The 19678-nt window shown below is 41.4% G+C and overlaps 1 protein-coding gene across 1 annotated transcript; it reads right to left on the bottom strand.

Moving 5' to 3' along the window:
* Positions 1 to 356: 356 nt before the first annotated feature.
* On the bottom strand, positions 357 to 12618 carry sall1a (spalt-like transcription factor 1a). Its single transcript, XM_026173798.1, has 3 exons — positions 11723 to 12618; positions 3077 to 6480; positions 357 to 1999 (listed from the first exon to the last, which is right to left on the bottom strand). Exons 1-3 carry the CDS (start codon positions 11793 to 11795, stop codon positions 1559 to 1561), a joined length of 3918 nt encoding a protein of 1305 aa, XP_026029583.1. The 5' UTR covers positions 11796 to 12618; the 3' UTR covers positions 357 to 1558.
* Between the last annotated feature and the right edge of the window lie 7060 nt (positions 12619 to 19678).

The following is a 19678-nucleotide window of genomic DNA, read 5'->3' as shown; positions in this document are numbered from 1 at the left end:
ATTGCAGAAGGGGGCCTTTTCCTTTCCACGGATACGCTTTGAATTTATCCGATTCTGTGGAACAGTCATTAATTGGAGATCTGGAGAACTAGCTATAGAAACTACGATGTTCAAACAGTGTTCATTTTAAATTAAAGAGCAGGAAAACTCACACCATCAGCACCCAAGCCTCCGTTTCTGTAGTTTGTGCACGGAAGTGTGGAGGCTGCACGTGAACACAAATTCTTTAAAAGAAACAAAAGTTGCTTATTTAATTTATTTTTTATTTCTGCTTTTTTTCTTATGTATAGTTGTTAGTAAATGTAAAGAGACGGTATTTTTAAAATGAGGAAATAAAAGCACACAAACACACAATGTTTCTTTTGGAAAACTGATGTATTTGATTATTAGAGTAAAGAATTACAGTATCTTAGTTGTTAGTAGGTATTAAAGTGTAGAGAAACTGGACCCATAAAGATCTTCCAACTTTCCAAGAAAGTGCATGTAACAGTCCGAAGGTTGTCAAACCCGATATATATTTATACTTATAAAAACACTATCATTTTGTCCCCTGGCCGTGATGGACTTCTTGTGAGAGCTTTATGTACATTTTCTTGCAAGGGAGCTTGTATTTCCACATCTGAACATATTTACAGAAGCTTCAACACATAACTTTGCACTTGATGTCAGTGAGGATGCTGGGACATAGCAGCAATGTGGAAATCCAGCTCAGATACTAAAAGTGATCCTTCCAATTTGATTAGCTGTCTCAGTTCCAAAATCCAGGAAACAGGCCAGACTGAATGTTCCTCTATTTGTAACCGTCTTGCTCTCAACAACAATAAAATATGAGCAACAGAAGATAGAAGAAAAAAAATGGAAGTAAACAAAAAAAGTAGAAAGTACAATACAGAGACTGTAACGAGAAAACAAATTAACACTAAATAAACCCTTGAAATGTAGCAAACTTCAATGTTTTGTCTTCATTAAATAAGATAAAGGTAAATAATAATCGGAAAGAAAGGAACTACAACATCATTTAGTCCCTTGCCTGAATTTCATTGTTTTGTCTTGATGAGGCGGGGTGGGGGGGATTCATGAACACACAGATGTTAGACCATCTACAGAAGATCAGTGTACATTATTTACAGCAAGTCTGTTCGCTTATTACAGGGCTAATGCATCACATGAACATAGACAGTTCAATTATAGCTACTACAGACAGAAAATAACTTAATGCCAAGGTAAGGTTATCTAACCAGATATTCTAAGTTTCAAAAGCACATTTTTAAAGCACCCATTGTGGCTTTAAAATAAACAAAACCTAATTGTTAATGCTTCCACTTGGTTTCAAGCAAGGTTATAATCACTAATAAATAAGCTCCTTAAAACTATAACATGTACATTGTACAAAAAAAGCAACTTGTCTTCACACTCATGTTCGTAAAGATTCAATGGCGAGCAAAGCAGTTCAGCTGATTTTATCCCTGTCTTGTTCTCTTCCTCTGTCTGTGTCTACATATGTGTACAGTATGCCTTTAGGCATCTTTATGTGTCTGTGCCCAGTTGAGGACATATACTAATTGGTGGCAATTTCTTTATTGTCCTCCATGAAGCGTGTGAACCGGAAGTGGGCCCCATTCTCTGTGTTGGCCATTTTCTCCAGACCAGCCAGAGCAGCATTGGGCTCCGTGTTGTGTAGCTTATCAAGGCTGCCTGTCAGGCCACCTATGGGAGAGCTGCCCCCATTTCCGACACCACCTGACATGGGTGGGATGCCTCCGTTCTGGATGACAGAGATTTCATTTGTCTTCATTGCGAGACCATTGGAGAAGGCCGCAGCATACTGATTCCAGAAACTGGTCGGGTCTCCGTTGCTTGCCCTTGATGCCATGTCCTTCTGGAAGATCTCGGGAAACTTGACTGGGTTGGTGCCAAGGAAGGCCATCGGGCCATCTACGGAGAGCCTGCGGCCACGTCTGGCAGGAGCGCTGTTCCACATGTGGGTGCCCATGTGAACCTACACAGACGGAGAGGGAGAAGAACAAAAGAGAGGAGGTGAGAGACAGAGCAATGAGCGGGATGAAAACTAGTGATGTTTACAAACTTGGCCACAAGAGCTGCACATGAGATGATGCAATGGAAAAAATAATAATAATGCTTGAGTGTGAATTAAAATAGCTTCACACCCTGAGTGCAGCAGATCAGTTAGCTGCCTATGCTATGAGAAGTACAAACACTGTGTAAACATCTTTTGGCAAGACTGATACATGCTGTTTAATCTGAACTTTAATTTGCTCATCTCACAAGGGGACCGCACGGCTGAAGCAAAAATTGCACTGTCCAGTTTCATTGCCCCAGCCAGTATTACATGTGACATTTCACCTCTGCCCATACCCTTTCTAAGAACAAGACAACATTCTGCTTGGACATTTTTGAAACACTGCTCCAAAAATAATTGTATTTTAATGTGGCTCATATACAATAGTTTACACAAAGTTAATGAGCCTTTTTTTAAAAAAACTGTGAGATATCGCTGTAAGTCTAGTATCATCCAACAGACTGAGCTTGATTCAGTAAATCTTTTAGAAATAAAAACAAACAAACAAACAAAAAAAAACATATGCCCTTATTTCTCCACTAGGAATTGGAGATTGAGACATTCAAAAATAACTAACATAATTGGAAATTAAGGCCACATAATCCCCCAAAATCCTAAAGATCACTAAGCAGATCTTTTTCTTGATGATTTAAGCCTGTGACATTTTTTACAGAATCCGTTATGGAAAAATACAGACTCACTTAGCTCACAGTGATTATACCTGATAATTAATTGTGTGCACTGGATCATTCTTAGCTGATCACATGCTGGAATTTCTCTCCAATAATTATATTACATGCATGATTCAGCTTTTCCATTTTTTTCCCTCTAAGAGCAGTTCCTTTCATTAATTATACCACATTACCACATCTTGATGCCTAATGCACTGACATGCCATATAAAATTAAATAGTAACCCTGAGACTCGTTTTTCATGAACATTCTCACGCACATACTTTTAGGAGGCCAATAGTTTGCTGGGTGTTTCGACATTTACCTTGAGGTTTCCTTTGGTGGTAAAAGCTCGGCCGCAGATGCTGCAGGCAAAGGGTTTCTCCCCTGTGTGGGTTCTCTCGTGGATCTGCAGAGCACTGGCGGAGGAGAAACACTTTGCGCAGGTATGGCAGAAGTGTTGCTTGGGAGTCCTGCGTGGTGGAGCAGTGGAAAGCACTGGGGATGTTGAGGCAGATGATGTGACCAAGCCAGGGGGTACCTCCTTGTTTTCCGGATGAAGGTTATGAAGGAAACCATTGACTTCTGGTTTGCTTAGAGAACCGACAGATAGAAGAGAAGGAGTTGGGCTGGAGGACAGGCTGGTATTTGATGGCTCAAATAGCTGTGAGGGCAAGTCTCGCATTTGATGTGTTAGCATATGCTGCTTGAGATTGCCCTTGGTGGAGAAACCCCTGTTACATGCCGTGCAAATAAATGGTCTTTCTTTGGTATGGCTTCGATAGTGAATGTCCAAGGCACTCTGACAAGCAAAGGTCTTCCCACAGATGTCACAGGATGTATTCTTGATGGTGCTACGCTCACGGAAGGGGAAAATCATGCCCAAAGGGTCTTTTGGTGAACTGACAGATGTCAGGTCCAGGGCTCCAAGGTTGGAGGGATGTGAGTGCAAGAGGCTTATACTGGTGGGGTCTGAAGATAAGGCCCTTTGGTGCCTTTCTTCGAGGCTCGGGGATTTGTGTGGTTGTGGCTGCATGCTAGTGGGTGATGGCGCCTGCATGGAGGAGGTAGATTCTGACACCGCTGGACTCCCGGCGCTTTGGCTTTCAACATCACCTCCCAGAGATGAGGAGTCATTGGTGAGACAGTCACCTTCAATTAAGCCATTTGCAATAGCCTTCATCTGGATCACATTATGTTCCTGCATTTCATTATTATATTCTTGGCCATTCCTCTCTTGCCCTTCCTGGGTAGCCATTTCAGGGGGAGCTGGGGAGTTACATAGACTGTCATGGGAAGCATCAGCAGATCTGGGTGTATCTGGCACACTGCTGTCTGGACCCTCTTCCATTCCTTCAGTGTTGTCATCAGAAAAGTTGTCAAGATCATCAAAGTTTCTCTCTTCAAATGAGCCAGTATCAGAAGCCATGGACTCTGGATAACTCTCTGGCAGAGGGGTGTTGGGGATCTGCCCACCCATATGCATACGGATATGTTGCTGTAGAACGACAGCATTCGTGAACTTCTTCTGACAAATGGGACAGGAGTGTTGAACTCTAAGAGGAGGCATGGCCCTATGAACACTGTAGTGGGTTTTAAGATTTCCCTTGGTGGTAAATGCCCTGCCACAGATTTTACACTTGAAGGGCCGTTCCCCAGTGTGAGTGCGATAGTGCATTTTCAGTGCACTTTGGCAGCTCAGCACCCGGTGGCAAATGACACATTCATTTGGGTCTTTCACCTTTCTATCAATGTTCTCCACAAGTTGTTGTAACTTGGATGTCTCCGATCCCTGGAGAGGATCCAGAATGCCTACAAAAGGGAACTTAGCCTTGAACTGATCAGACATAAGGGGCATGAGTGGGTTGGTCATCATGGGTGGGCTGGTAGAAGTCGTATACTCTGCAATGCTTTCTGATGCACAACTCACATTTGTCATGAGACCCAAAGTCTTGCTGCCTTCGTCAGTTTTTCCATTTGAGGTAGGCAGTGTTGCACCTTCACCCTCTTCAGATACACCATCATTACTTTTAGCTGAAGGCTCAGTGGCACCTGAGTCACTCTTTGCAGTAACAGAAGGACTAGTTATGGCTATTGAATGATCTTCCTTTTTGATGAAATGTGGCAGGCTTGGCATGGTTGGTGGTAGCAGCATGCCGACTGATGATGTCAGAGTAGGCAAAACTGGTTTACTGTCAAGCCAGCTGGTCACAGGTTTCTCAGGTGGTATAGACATGCCGTATGGAATGCCAGTGCTTGTTGGTATGTTGTCTAAATGCTCAGGAACAGGGTAAGGGTTCATCTGGATATGAGGGTATTTTTCTTTATGACGCTGAAAATGCACCTTCAGGTTACCACGAGTGGAGAACCGGTTGCCACAGATATTACACTTGTAGGGTCTCTCACCAGTATGTGAGCGCAGGTGAATTTGCAAGGCACTGTCGCTCCCAAACACCTTGCCACAAAACCTGCACTTATGTTTGAAGAAAGCATCATCAGAGCTGCTCTTATGCTCAAATGAACTGACATTTGGCGGCTTGTCTTTTCTCTGCTGGGCCAAAGCTGCTAAAGAGTTGAGGTCCTCTACAGTGGTGCCAACACTGGACAGAGAACTGGAGAACATGGGATTTCCAGGTGGGGGTTGAGGTAGAAGGGGATTCACGGCCGAGCTTAACAAGCTACCTATTCCAAATGCTGGCGTCGATGACTTTGCTAGTGAGGAGCTGCTTAGTTGAGAATGAAGGCTACTCATATGAGTGGGCCTTTTGTCAGAGGATTGGGGATTGATTGTTGATGGCCCCAGTGTGGTAATGCTCTGAGATGTCTCACTGCTGCTTGGGTTGGACTGAGGTAGCTGTGCTGCTGCAGCCAGCTGCTTTATGCTGCTAATACTGGCCGACTGGCTGGCCAGGTTCTGTGCTAGGCCTGCGGCTGCCGCCAGCTGTTGAGAGAGATGTGAGCTGAGTGTGGTCAGGGGGCTGGCAGCTGGCCCCATTGTGCCGGGAGCAGAAGTTGGAGGTACCTGTATTTCTGGTGATTGGGAGGCTAGTAGCAGTATCTGATGGCGAATCTGTTCAATAAGCTGAAGCTGGTGGATCTGTTGCTGTTGCAGGGCTAAGAGCTGCTCCATTAGTGCTGGCACGGCCACCCTTGGTCCTCCAGTCGAACGGGCTTCTTGGGAGAATTGGGCCACAGCCACTTTGGTGCTCTGCAGATTTTCAATTATGACATTGCTGTTGATCATGGAGAAGTTCCCCAGTTCAGTTAGGTTACTGAGCTGAGGTAGTGAGGCAGAGATAGCTGAAGTACCTACTGCGGGGCCAGAGGTGCCTCTATCAGCATGGCTGCTGACTGTATTAATGGGGCTTCCGCTCTCTGTATGACTGCCGTCCTCTTCGTGACCACTGCTCATTCCGGAAACGTCCACGTCCATGGATTCGTCTTTTTCAAGAGTGTTAGGCTCCAAAAGGTCACTGCCCTCTGTTTGATCAGTGTTATTAGCTGTGTCATTCATCTGGTCATCGGGATTATGAGGAGGAGACCCAGGCGAGAAAGTTCCGACAGGGGAGGCAGGATTTTCATTCACTATCAGAACTAACTGATTCTTAGTGCAATTCTTCTGGTGTTCCTCAAGATCTGATAGTTCAAAGAACTCAGCACAACATCTGCTACAGACATGGGCGTCTGACTCCTTGCAGGGGGGGTCCTCGGAGCAAAGTTCTGTGTCCCCTGAAAAAGAGGAAACAGAGGATTAGCGATTAGAAATGTTTTGCAGCTGAAGAAGCAGATTTATCTTCTTGAATTCAATTGTTGTTAATCTTAAGTTAATCAGTTTTAACACCTATCCTTCTGATGTGTTCACGAAAAAAGATTAAAAGGCAACAGTAAGCTGGCAGAAATGAGGAAAGACCTTATTCAATGTAGTGGCCTCTGAAACATGATAAGAGGGGATACAAAATCAATGGGAACTACTCAAATATTGGTTAAAAGTGATCTTTGAAGATGTACATCTGGGTTTCATCAGGCCAACCAAAGGTAATCATTTTCTCTAGATAATCCATCAAAATATAGAATAGAGTGAAGTCAGGATCATTGGGTCTTAATGAAATTTCATAGAAAAGCATTGATTTCCTATATTCCATGCCCTTCAAAGTCTACTTGTCCACTCGGTGCAAATCAAGCATTTGAAGGACTTATTAGACTTTCAATTTGCTGTCAACTTTGCTCATTTTCAGCCAACTACAGGCATCTTGGACAGGTTATCTATGTCACTAAACTAATTTGTATCCACTCAGCCTGCAATCACAGTGAGACAAGAACAACAGAGCCTGTGGCACCACATCTACTGCATATACACAAGAAAGCAAAAACAAAGAGGAAGAAATTCAAGAAAGAAGTTTAAGGTAAACAGTTACTCAGTTGATAACCAAAAAACATGAAACAAATCTGCCATCTATTACAAGAATAAAAATATTTATTATTCTTAAGACTTTTGTTTAAGTATTGTCCAATAAACCCAAAAGTTAAATCCAAGAAAGGACAGTTATCGGTGAATTCATTTAAGGAAAAAAAAATGCCTGAAAGGGATTAAATAAATAAATAAATACTTGGTCAACGCTAAAGAGCAGTGTGGCATATGAGAACGCATGCATCACAAACATGCCAAAACTAAGAAGGCAGACACACCAGTTCATAGAACAAGCATAACAGAAACTTCTCTTGTTACTTAGACAAAAATTCTAAAGTAACGACCACATTCCAAATGCGCACTGAAATAGGTTTTGAAATTTTCCATTTTAATAAACAGGACGAGTCAGGGAATGAAAAGGCAAGACGACACCCTGCCCCCAGAGCCACTGCTGTGCTCCAGACTTTCCTTATTCATTTCCCTCTTTGTCACACTAAAATCTCGCTATTTAGCATACAAGTTGATTTACAAATTGCATTTCTCTATGAATCCCTTTCATTGTGCCTCTGGCCCCTCAACACTTTCATCAGGGCCAAGAATTCATTTGCAAATGAAACCCAGAGAAGTGCAGCCCTGCCCCACAGAGAGACAGGATGCCTTCCCATTGTTCACACAGCATGGGAGCGGCGGGGATCGTCGGCACAGCCTGGCCCTGCTCATCTCAGTCGACTCAAAGCAGATCCTGTTTAATTCAGGGATTATCTCCCTCAATGTTTCTCCGCTCAGAGACATCAGATAACGCAAAGTTGCCATGACAGTAAACCCCGGCCCTCACACCACCAAACCATGCAAACAGGGAAGACTCAACTTTAATGATAACTTTTCATGTTAAATCCCCCCCCCCCCCCATTCCACCCACCCGTCTACCTACACCCCAAGCGTTAATTTTGAAAAAATGTGTTTGATTCATAGTGTGAGAAATGTGAGGATTAAATAAACACCTTTTCTCTTTTCTCAAGGTTCACTGTACACAAATTAGTGTGAAGAAAATCAAATCATATGAAAATGAGCAGGATGAAAATAGAAGAATATAGAAAAAACAAAAACTTTTGCCTGACTTTTGGAAGATGCAGAGTTATTCATAAAAAATAAAATACCTGAGTTTTCACTGTGTGTGTGTCTGTGTGTGCAAATCTACACACAGCAGAGAAAAAGCTCTACAGTGGAATTTAATTAATTCACTATTTAACTCACAAACATAATAAGTGTGTTTCTTTAATTGAATAAATCCTAACAAATACTAAAACATTATTTTCTGTACAGTGCATTTTCAAAAATTGTGCACTTTCAAATTATTTAAACTTATCAAACAAATGCCACAATAAAACAAATGCATGGATAAAATACAACTATCGCTAGAATATAAAATTACACTAAAAAAAGACAGCAAAGACAGATGAGCTTTCCCCCAAAATGTACATTTCTATACTCTAACTAAGGAACTGCTAAGACTCGTCATCAAATTGCAATGCAGCAAGGGACATTGTCGTCTTCCGAACTCTATCACAAGTTTAAGGAAAGCCAATGGTAAAAATGCCTTTACGGCTGTACAGTGTAAGAATCATTTCACCACCAACTGCATATGACTTTTTACACTGCCAAAATATGTCTTTACTTGATGACCGAAAAAGGATCAAAACTGAATTAATGCATCACTACAAATCCACTGTCCACATAAGACTAGGAGCAAACAGCGCAGATGCTAGCATTAGGCTTAATTCCTAAAATAGCAAGGATTAACTTCAAATTACAATTAAGATAAAGTCAAGCTGGTATGAAGAAAGACTGTAAACTTCGATAGAATGTCTATCAATAGCACAATGTAAGTAGTGAGCAGAGCTAAAGGGCGTTAAGGCAGACAGCAAGAGGACGGAGCCTCAAAGAGATTGACCAAAAATCTGAATATGAGAGACAAGAAAGTAAGGATTAGTCAAAAAAGTTGGAGAGCTTTGAGAGATCCTACATTATTTTTTCGCAGGGGGCCTCTGTGAGCGTCTTGACACTTGTAACTTCAGGAGGGTTTCTGCTCACATCTTCTCCAGCCCTCAGGACTCATCCCACTGAACACTAGATGGGGTTCCACTAAAGCTGCCGTGGTCCAGGACAAGATTCAAATCTCAGAAGCTCTGCCCCGGTGACATGGTTAAAGCTTAAGGGGAGGGAAAAAGGCAAAGCAAGTCCTTCAGGCTACACCTAAACTCACACCACATAAACAATGGCAAAATGACAAGCGAGGCACTCTGTGTTTGCAGGGAGAAACAGCGCAAAAGGGGGCTGCCCTGCCAATCTCTCCTCTAGGGGGGCCACTCTGATAGGGCATAAGGGGATGGTCACAACATTGATAAGGCCCCACAGTCAAACACACTCTTAAATAAAAAAGCTGAGGCCTTGCTGGGCTGCCTGCAGCTCTCATCAGCAGGGTCAATGGCAAGGCAGAGAGGAACACAGTGAGCCCTGAACTCTGATCACCTCCAAACAGAGGGACGCTGGCAAAGGTTAAAACAGCTCAACATCCCACCCTCTGTGGCTCTCACTCCGACCTCCCAGTAACTACAGCCCTGAGCATCACTGATATTCAGCTACAAATACAATGACTTTCTGTTTCCCTTTCTGCTACCAGAACACTCTAGAAAGACACACAACTCATTTATAATGAGCACTGCTTCAGCTAAATAATCCCAAACTTAAAGACAACATGGTCATACTCTTATAATTACATACACAAGACACTTGCAACTATTTTAGCATATGGCCTAGACATAATTAGGAATTTTTGCATTCTGCAGATGGGTTGTTGAAACAAGTGACTTTCCCTCACTCCCCTTTATTAGATTTAAAGGAAATTTAGGGGAAAGAAACAGCACTCAGGGATAGACAAGGTTTTGCATTAATCATCAAGTTCCTAAAATCACGTGAAACAGCGTTTCAATGCGTGACTTTCTCCCGAAAGGAATATTTATTTTAAATATTTATTTGAAATGCACATGCTTTTCAGGTTGTGCTAAACACAGTGTGCTGCACAGATTTTTTTTATTTCCTCGCATGAAATCTGTAGGCCATTTTTCTAAAAATTTAAATCAAAAGATGTATTTATTTTTAAATTGCAGAAAGTATAAATTTTGTGCGGCAAAATTCGATCACACTGCGCCGAATAACAAAGTCGGGGCTTCTTTCCATTTATGAACATTTATGAAATTACTTAAAATATTAATGGATATTTTTTTCCTCCTAATGAACGCATGACTGAAAAGTCGGTCAACAAAAATACACGCTGCAACGTCCTGTAGCGAAATGAAAGCTTTATTTATAACTATTCTACAGTGATCTGAAACGCAGTTTTATTAGTGTCTTGTTTGGCTCGAGTATTCCCCTTTTCTACAAAAACAAAGCAGCTTGCAATTAATTATAACTTTACTGGCTTATGTTGGCCTCTGAAACTCTGAGAGCTCATGCAAAGTCCTGAAAGCCACTTTGTACAAACTCATTTCACATTTTAGGCACCACATTTCTAACAAAGCATTCTTACTGCAGTTTTTTCAAAGGTGTAAGATGGTCGCATTGGCTACAAGTCCGCAAGTTAAAATTAGGAAATCGGTTTATCTATATCGACATGAAACTATCTTTTGGACGAATCGGTTGTGTATTTGTGGAGACAGAATGGCCGAGACAAAACTTCAGTTTCCCAAATATTTGTTTTCTTCTTCTTCTTCTTTTTTATAAGAAAAAAAATTGCCTAAAGACGGGTAAACTAAAGAGACCGTCACAGGAGGAACTGGGAAAGATGTTTGTTCATTAACGTTCTCCGGCGCACTCTGTCCTCCTTTCATCTTACTTAAAAAAAAAAGAGTAACAAGCCATGGCGTAGACTGTTGATATATTTTCATAAAAGAAGGAGATATCTGTACGAGTTTGCAGCGCAAAGTTGAAGCACACGGAATACGGTATTTGTCGGTCCGGGACCAAAGAAAAGTTGGGAGTCCCGACAGGGGCGACAGGGTGGTCGATGTCGAGGCAAGACGCCGACCGCTGAACGCAGGGAAGCCTGAGTGCGAGCGGAGCGATTATTTATTTATTTAAAACGCGCTAAAGTTAAGATTAAAAACTTTTGAAACTTTTAAGTCACACCGAGCTCAAACCCAAAGAAAACGCACCATATCTGTGTTCTCATATTTCACTTATTAACCGCCTAGAACTGAGTTTTAACCTCTGATAATAAAATAATCAGCGCAGAAATGTCAAGTTACCCCAAATTGTTCTTGGTACTTGAATAATGGGAAATTCGTGGAAAATCGGTGCATCAACTTTTGTTAAAAGTCGACCATACTTTCATCAAGAAGTCACTTGAATTTGTAAAGAAATCAACAAAAAACTAACAGCATAAACTCCAATTCAAAGTCTTCCTTAACAGTGAGAGTTGACCGCGGACACAATAAAAACATCGCTTAAAAGAAAGAAAAATTCACGGTGATTGCATAAAAGGAGCGTTGGGTTACTTGGACTCACCATTGTGCTCCGATAAAGGCAGATGAGGGTCGGATTGGAAGTGTTGAGGCTTCGCTTGCTTCCTCCGCGACATGCTGGCTGGCACATCAGCAGGCAAAGAATAAAAAAATGACTACAAAACCTTCTAAAAAATTACGTAAATCGAGAACATCCACCGCGCATGTGCCCCGTTATGATTATCAATAATGCTCTGCGATTAATCATACGGGGGCTTCTTTGAAAGGCGATTGGCACCTTGCCAGCCCCCCTCCTATTCAAATGAAGTCTCTTTAATCAATTAGCTCCTGATTTGCTGGGGACTCTTGTCTCTCTCTCAGCTCCCACCCAATGAGTTGATCCGTATGAGGAAGAAAGGCTGGGTTTTCCAAACTCCCTTTAGATACGGTTTAACCCCTTCTGTTAGCCAAGTCAAGGCTTATCTTGACTACTACAAGGGAATGTCAGCGTCTCGAGTCCATGCCCGCGACAGTATCTTTCAGTCTTTTGCAGTCATCACAGTTTATTTTCTTTCTTTTTTCCTTTTCCCCTGTTGATGTGGATTGACGGGACGCTCGCAACTCAAACCTTCACGATCTCCAACCAACTTTAATTTCACTACAACTCGGTAGTCCGTTCTCCACTCTTGCGTAAAGATCGCTGTAATACAGCTCTTGTTGTGTGCACACCGACACCTACTTTCTGAAGAGTTTGAAGCGAAGCTCCCGGTGCGGTAAAACGCAACGTCTCGCCAGCATGTTCCGTGCGTAAATGGCACCGTTACGCGTTCCCAAAAGTCCAGAGTGAGATCCGACGTCCCAATCACTTTGATTTGATTATTATTAGCAAAAAGAGGGGTTACTTACTAACACGTTTTCATCACACACTGCGTTCCGCGAATAAACAAACTTTGAGGGCCCGTGCGGCAGTGGGACAAATGTGGAGCCCGGCCCATCGAGGATCTGATTGGTCATCGGGCTATTCAGTCACGTTACCATTCACCTCCACCTCCCTCTCCCTCGCTCCCGCTCTCTCTCTTTCTCTCTGATTGAGCACAGCAGAGCCAAACGGTTTGTGCGCGCCGGGATGATCAGTGGTAAAGAGCGGAGAGACAGAAGTCTGTTCATCTGAATGGGGATAAATTAAGCTTTTAAATTCTTCCCCAAACACTTTTTTAACGAATGCTTGCCTCATATCCATGTCACGCGGACTAATCTATATTTCACATCATGCATTTGGAAAAAAAAAAACCCTAAACTTTTCTTTATATATTCACCATCCACTGGGTTGTTTATGTTGTAAAATCGGCATGAATTACTGCATAATGTCCTTATCAAAAGTTAAATGTTTGGCCTGTTGATATGTTTTATTTTATCATAATGGTAAATGTTTTTATTAGCCAATATATTTCAGCTGATAACGGCAAAGCAAATAAAACGATGTCTTAATCGAGCCTGTGGATTACAGAAGTTACATTATTATTATTATTATTATTATTATTATTATTATTATTATTATTATTATTATAAATAGTGCATTAACAGGAGTGCGCATTCACTTGGGATGCTTAAGAGGGCAAGAGATCCCACAGGAGCTTCTTGTGAGCGCTGAGTCGAGTAGATTTATTACCTGAAAAAGATAAACGAAGCTTTCAGTCAGGCTGATTTTGAGAAATGAAGATAATAATGTTACTATAGGTGATGCCTCGGATGCCATTATTTTTCACTGAATATTTAAAGAGCAGCTGCAGGCTAGATGGATCTGGTCCTCTCTTGTGTCAGATATCTTTTAGTTTCGACTAGCCTTACTATTTACTTATTCATGAAAAAAGGAAAGAGCAGAGGGAAAATCAAATACCTCTGATGGCCTTAGTGATCTGCTTTATCAATGCGTTAGGTCGAATAATTAAACAGCACACATAATTTTCAAATGGAACATTCTTTTCTTCTTCTTCTTCTTCTTCTTCTTCTTTTTTGGGGGGAGGGAGTATCAATTGATGCGTAAACTGTCCACAAACCTGGGGACCAGATCGAAATTAAAGCTGTGACTAAAAAAAATCAAAGAGCAAATTATCATTAGTAGGGGAAAATGTGTATGTGCGCGTGCAGTTAAAAAGCCCGTGCAATTATATGCAGGAAACTTGAAATTGCTAGGAGAGGAAAAAGGGGTCTGCAATATTGTAATGTCCCGGGCGGAAAAATCAATGGCCAGTTAATTGATGTGAGTGTTGGTGTGAGATTGTAAACAGGGTGATTTGCAGCCCAGCCGAGCAGGAGACATTTTAAATGGGATTCACTCGGGACGGTTGAGGATACAGTGTTAACAGTCATGGGCTGAATGACACAGGCGGACACAGTTTGGGGACCCAACAGATATAACTCAGTGCCAGTGCTTGAAAAAGTTTTAAACTGACTTAAACGTTTTTTATTTCTTTTCTTTTTTCAGAGGCGTGTGTCTGCCTGAATTATTATTTATTATCTGTTGAGTGAGAAAGCGGGAAAAAAATAAACATTTAACATAAAAATGTTTATCATACTAATGATAATGATATTAAGATAAAATTATTAATGTATATTTCCTTTTTTTAAAAAAAACTATTAAAACCTTTGGTTAACGGTGAATGTAATAACCGTTTATTCAACAGGCGCATCAAACAGTTTCTTTTTGTCACTGTGGGGGGAAAGTGCTTTCAAAGAAAAGTGACAGAAGCCTTTGGCGCATAAAAAGTGCGCATTTGTCGGTTATGCGCAATCAATGCTGCGCGCACCATATCAGAGACGGTCTGTCGTGGGTGTCATCATTCACTATTATCACCGACACGTCGTGATTGATCACATAGCTCAGAAACACTGCACGTCTGAGCGCATAATGCGATAGTTAAAGCGAGGAATCTACCAAAGCGCAGTTGTTAGTGATCCTCACACTCTGTATTTCTAACTAGAAAGCCCCCTTTTTTCTGCTTATTCAACACGTGGTGGGTTTCTATTCACGGTCCTGCTCGACTCGATGCCTAAAGAATTACAACTAGCTGGATTAGGCCTTCATCTAGGTCAGCTGCACGTGTGTGCGCGCGTGTGTGTGTGTGTGTGTGCGCGCGCGCGTAGTATTTGTGATAACAGTTGCACAAATGGCAAAAAGAGAGAGCGGACAAAACTCAAGGTTTTACAAGAAAGCAGAGTCTCGTGATTCCAGTATGTATGAAGAGGAGTGGAGTCCCTGATTAACAGGGCTGCTGCTTACATGGACAATAGGTTTGATTCATATGTTATGAGTAAAGAGCCTCTATTAAAAAATACCAAAAAGTTATAGAGATAATATTAAGAAAGGGCCTTTTTAATAATAACAAATACAATCACAAACAACCATAGGCTGAAATTCCCTAAAATGTTTTATTTTGTGGCAGGATAAATAAACTAGTACATTATTCCTTCTTTTCTTCATTAATGACAACTGATGAAGTCAATGGTCCCCCTCATTCCCAGAACAAATATCAAGTGCCTGGCATTATTAATGGCACCATGATGTCTTTACTAAAGGATTATGAGCTTGATTAAAGGGATTGTTGTAAGCTGGCCTCATGCTCAAATAAAGAAATAAGGCCATATTTTCCTTCTACCAAGTCACACACTCTGTCACTGTATGACTCTTAACAGAACAGTACTGCTATGTTTAGGGTGCCCAACCTCAGTATTACTCAGTATTTGAGTTATTCCACATTAAGTCTTCTAAAAAACCAAAACGAATAAATAAACAGAAAAACAATAACAAAAAAAAAACATATCTAAAGTTAATCAGATTATAGGGCTATGGGGAAAGAAAAAACACTCCAGCTAGAGCAGAAATTATTGGTTCATTTACTTGAAGTATGAAGTGAGATTTCTTTGTCTTCCAGACAATCAGAATGCAGCATTTAGCACTGTTTTGCCACCAAAGGAATCCCATTGAAAAATCGCCTGCATTAAAATTCAATACCTGCAGCAGCACCGACTAGCCTCCATTAATTAAGAGATCAAACCCTTTCCATTGTCCCCCAGCAGCCCTGCCACCACTTGTCCCACAGATTGTTTTCCCCCATTGTGCCCTCTGACATCTTCCTGCAGCATCGCCCGATATCAATGGGCCGTGTTTGTTTTTACATTATCTCAGCTGCAGTTACAGACACCCCCTTTCAATCTCATCTTGTTTGAGGGAAAACAAGCAAACATTCAAGGGTGTCGCAGAGGTGCTAGAGGTCACTGGTCCATCACACATATCCTGCATGTCCAGGCTCTGTGTGTGTGTGTGATTGTGAGTTTGCATGTGCCACTGGTACAGCCATCTGTGGCACAAACACTGTGAGTGATTGTGTTTAAGCTGTAGCTACTCAGGTACAAGTGTACTAGTGTTAGGAGATGTGTGCCAATGGATCCTTGACAAAGAGCTTCAACCCCCCCCCCCCCCCCCCCCCTCGTTATTAGTGAGAGAGGCCAGGCTTCAGTGTCTTTCTGAATGGTGTAACTGGACACCAAACATTACAGGCGGGATGCACTCAAACGTAAAACTACATTTGCATCCTTTTGGATAGTTTGCAAACACTAGAATACTTTTGTTTCAGATAAAATATAAACACAGCACAATTTAGAAGAGATTAAAACTTTATGATAGTATAACTTGCTGCATTCTTGTATTAAAAACAATTAATTACACTTTTCAATTTGGACAAATTCAAATCATAGTTTGTTTCGCATCAGATATGACTGATTATTAACTGATGATTCTTATTTATAAATAGGCGTTTAAATAGATATAGATAAGTAATATACACAGCACTTGAGCAAAACGAACCTTTAGCTTTAGTTCACTAAGTTTATTAGCTTTATGGCTGTTTCTCATTACTGTCCACCCAAGTTTTTTTCTAAATAGATACACTCAGTCACAGTGATGCAATCGTTCAATCCTTCAATTGTTATCATACAAATTCACTTGATTGTATCTGATTAAACATGTTCGCTTGAGTTGCATTAACGACAAACACGGTGGTACTGGACGACCACCAAGACTCCCATTTTAGCTCCTTCGTATTCTTGAAAAACACATTGTGCTTTCATATGACATTGACAAATGATATTTGGATGAAGAGGGATGCTTAGATGGTTAGATGTTTCACAGAATGGAGCCGGATTACACTGACACACATCACTAAGGCTGGAGGTTATAGAGGAACCAAACACTCCAAACATCTTGAAGAAATTACAGACATCACCCACCGAAAGCTGAGTGTTTATGTATTCTTAAGAACCTGGAAGCAAAACTAAAAATTACACATCGACTTATCCCTACATTACTTCACACGCTCGTAAACACAGAATATACAGAATATACACATGCAATGTCTGTGTCACAGCCACAAAGCAAGCCGGGCGGGTAATGTAACCACACACAAAGCAACGTGCAGGTAACCACCGAGCCAGCAGACACGCCACGTAAAACAAAAAAAAAAACAAAAACACACACATTCTTACAGTAAATACAGCCACAAAGTTGAAACATATCAAGCGGTTTATTCGCAGTGACTCTGGGCACAAGATGTTTATCAACTGCCGCCAGACAGCTGTGTTGGTCGGCCAGCAGTTAACTGTGTCTCAGACAGCCTCTTATTGCTATTGATAGTTAGCATCAGTGTCCTGGCTGAGGAATGTGACTGCTATAGGCAAACACAAGCTATTGATCTTCAGCCTGTCCCTCACCGGCCTGGAGCTACAGAGGGAAAGAAATGGGAGTGGAGGCCGGGCGGAGCCTTCAGACTCACTGTCTGGCACCTGGGAGAGCTACTGGTGGTGCTGGTCAGGGGTGTATTGAGAAAGATCTCACTCCTTTAGATTGTTGCTTTGTGTTCAAATTACCAGCCTGCATCTATTAATGAAGCATTAGCTAAATTATTCATTTATAGTCCCATTTTAAGTCTTTCATTTTAAGGCCACCTAAAGAAATGCATTTCTTGTCAGTTTTTCTCCAGTCAATGAAATTTTTAACTTCCTACGTACTTTGCATCTTGTCTCGTCCCCCTTTCATCCTTTTTGTTCAGCTTTTTCTTAAATTAATATCCTCATTCGTTTATGTATTGATTGATTGATTGACTGGAATAGAGCAATTCACTTTGGTGCACAGTGCTTTCAAAGCGGCATTTAAGCTCACCGCTAGCAACATTCAATTCATTAAATGACTGCTTCAGATTGTGCCCTGTTTTCTTTATATTTCTCTATATATTCCCAATAAAGAAATCACCACCAAATATGATGCCTTTCTGTACTTAATTGCTCTTTAAAACAAGCACAAACACACATGAGACTGCACTGGGGTTTCAGTGGTTCAAAATGAGGAATCTGTCGGGAGGAAAAGTGTTGCAGGCTCTATGTGAGGTCTTCTTATGTGTTTGCATGTGTGCTCTTGAGCTTCCTGTGACCACACGAGAGGGAACTAAATTTAAGCTGGTGTTTGTGTGTATGCCTGTGTGCTTTAGACTGAAAAACAAAACAAAACAGAGATACTGTATGTATCTCTGTTTTTATCTCTGTGTTTATTTACCCACATAATATGTAGAGGACAAAATTTCTGCAAGTGCTGCATATATATGGCATTTTATTGTCAATGAGTAGAACTGAAATTAGATGGCATTTCGTTATAGCTCCACTGTTGTTGCACACCACGTCTGCACTGGAAAGGGGAAGAGGAGTGAAATCTGCCTGGAGGTGAAGGGGGAGGGCTTGTCATTCTTTATTTACCCCACTTGTGGAAGTCTAGTCGGATACGGGATATCAGAGAAGTCAGTTCCCTGATGACAAGCGAGAAGACTACCTTGAGGGGTAAACTCAGTCAAGTTATAGGACTGCCACCACTTCCCCACTTCCTTTTTCTTCACGACTCACTCTTTTCTCCCCTATTTATGTCTCCTCTTGCTTCTTTTTTTCTTTTTACTATTTTCTTTTCATATTTTGCAAAGGAAGATATAAAACATAAGAATTACGTCAATAAATTTAATTTACTATGGAGTCGAACAAGGTATGAAAAGAAAATGAAAAAGTAAAAAAAAAAAAATCCATGTAATAATGAAAAACGCTTCAGTGCCCTTATTTGTGTTTGTGTGTGTGCGTACGCTGGAATCAAATAGTCCCTCTCCTGCTCTCTTAGCTCATTTAGACTGCATGTCAGACAGAATGGCAATCAGACTCTCTCATCAAACTCCATTGCCCTTTTACTTTTTCTCCTACCTCCTGGCTCATCTTGTTTGGTGAGTTGGTGCTTTTCAAACTCCCATCAAAGCGTCTGGCAAGGGGACACAACACAGCTTGCCTTACATTTTCACGAGGCCCACTGAGGTTCACTCCATATTCTTTAATGATGTTTTGGTACAGATAAAAATTACAGTCTTTTTGTTTCTCAGAGATCTAGCAACTTGAGGTAGGGACAAATAAATAAATACTTCTGCCTACTCCTTTTCAAACAAATAATGGAATGATATTTTGTAATGACTGTGAAGGCACATGTTTGAAATGTTTGAAATAAAAATGAACTGAACTGAGCATCTCATATCTAAAAACCCTACTACAGATAGGGTATGCATTCTCATCACTCTGGTATACAGCTGCACACATTCAGATGGATAAGGACAAATGTAAACACACACACACACACACACACACACACACACACACACACACACACACACACACACACACACACACACACACACACACACACACACAGGACTCTTTTCAAAGAAGTTTGCTTTTTTTATTACTTCCTTTCCCATTCAGTGGCCTCCCCACTTTCCACAGTGCCCTGGGTGTGCAGTGAAAGAGTCGTGCTTATTATGTGCTCCGGGCTCTCCAAACCCAGCTTTGTTTTGTCCAGATAGCTCTCTCTCCCTCACTCTCCTTCTCTGTCTCTCTTTAATATTCACAGTAAGAGTCTTGGCTCTCACAAGACGGCTGTTTTCCCAGT

This window comes from Astatotilapia calliptera, chromosome 1 (assembly GCF_900246225.1).
Source record: "Astatotilapia calliptera chromosome 1, fAstCal1.2, whole genome shotgun sequence".
In the NCBI taxonomy this organism is placed as follows: Eukaryota; Metazoa; Chordata; class Actinopteri; order Cichliformes; family Cichlidae; genus Astatotilapia; species Astatotilapia calliptera.
This window is presented reverse-complemented; position numbering and strand designations above follow the sequence as displayed.

Excerpts from the sequence above, each read along its gene's own strand:
- sall1a (XM_026173798.1), bottom strand. The coding sequence starts at position 11,795 with ATGTCGCGGAGGAAGCAAGCGAAGCCTCAACACTTCCAATCCGACCCT. Across the intron at positions 6,481-11,722 it reads GCCTTTATCGGAGCACAATG|GGGACACAGAACTTTGCTCC; the intron begins GTGAGTCCAAGT and ends CCTCTTTTTCAG. Across the intron at positions 2,000-3,076 it reads CCACCAAAGGAAACCTCAAG|GTTCACATGGGCACCCACAT; the intron begins GTAAATGTCGAA and ends CCGTCTGTGTAG.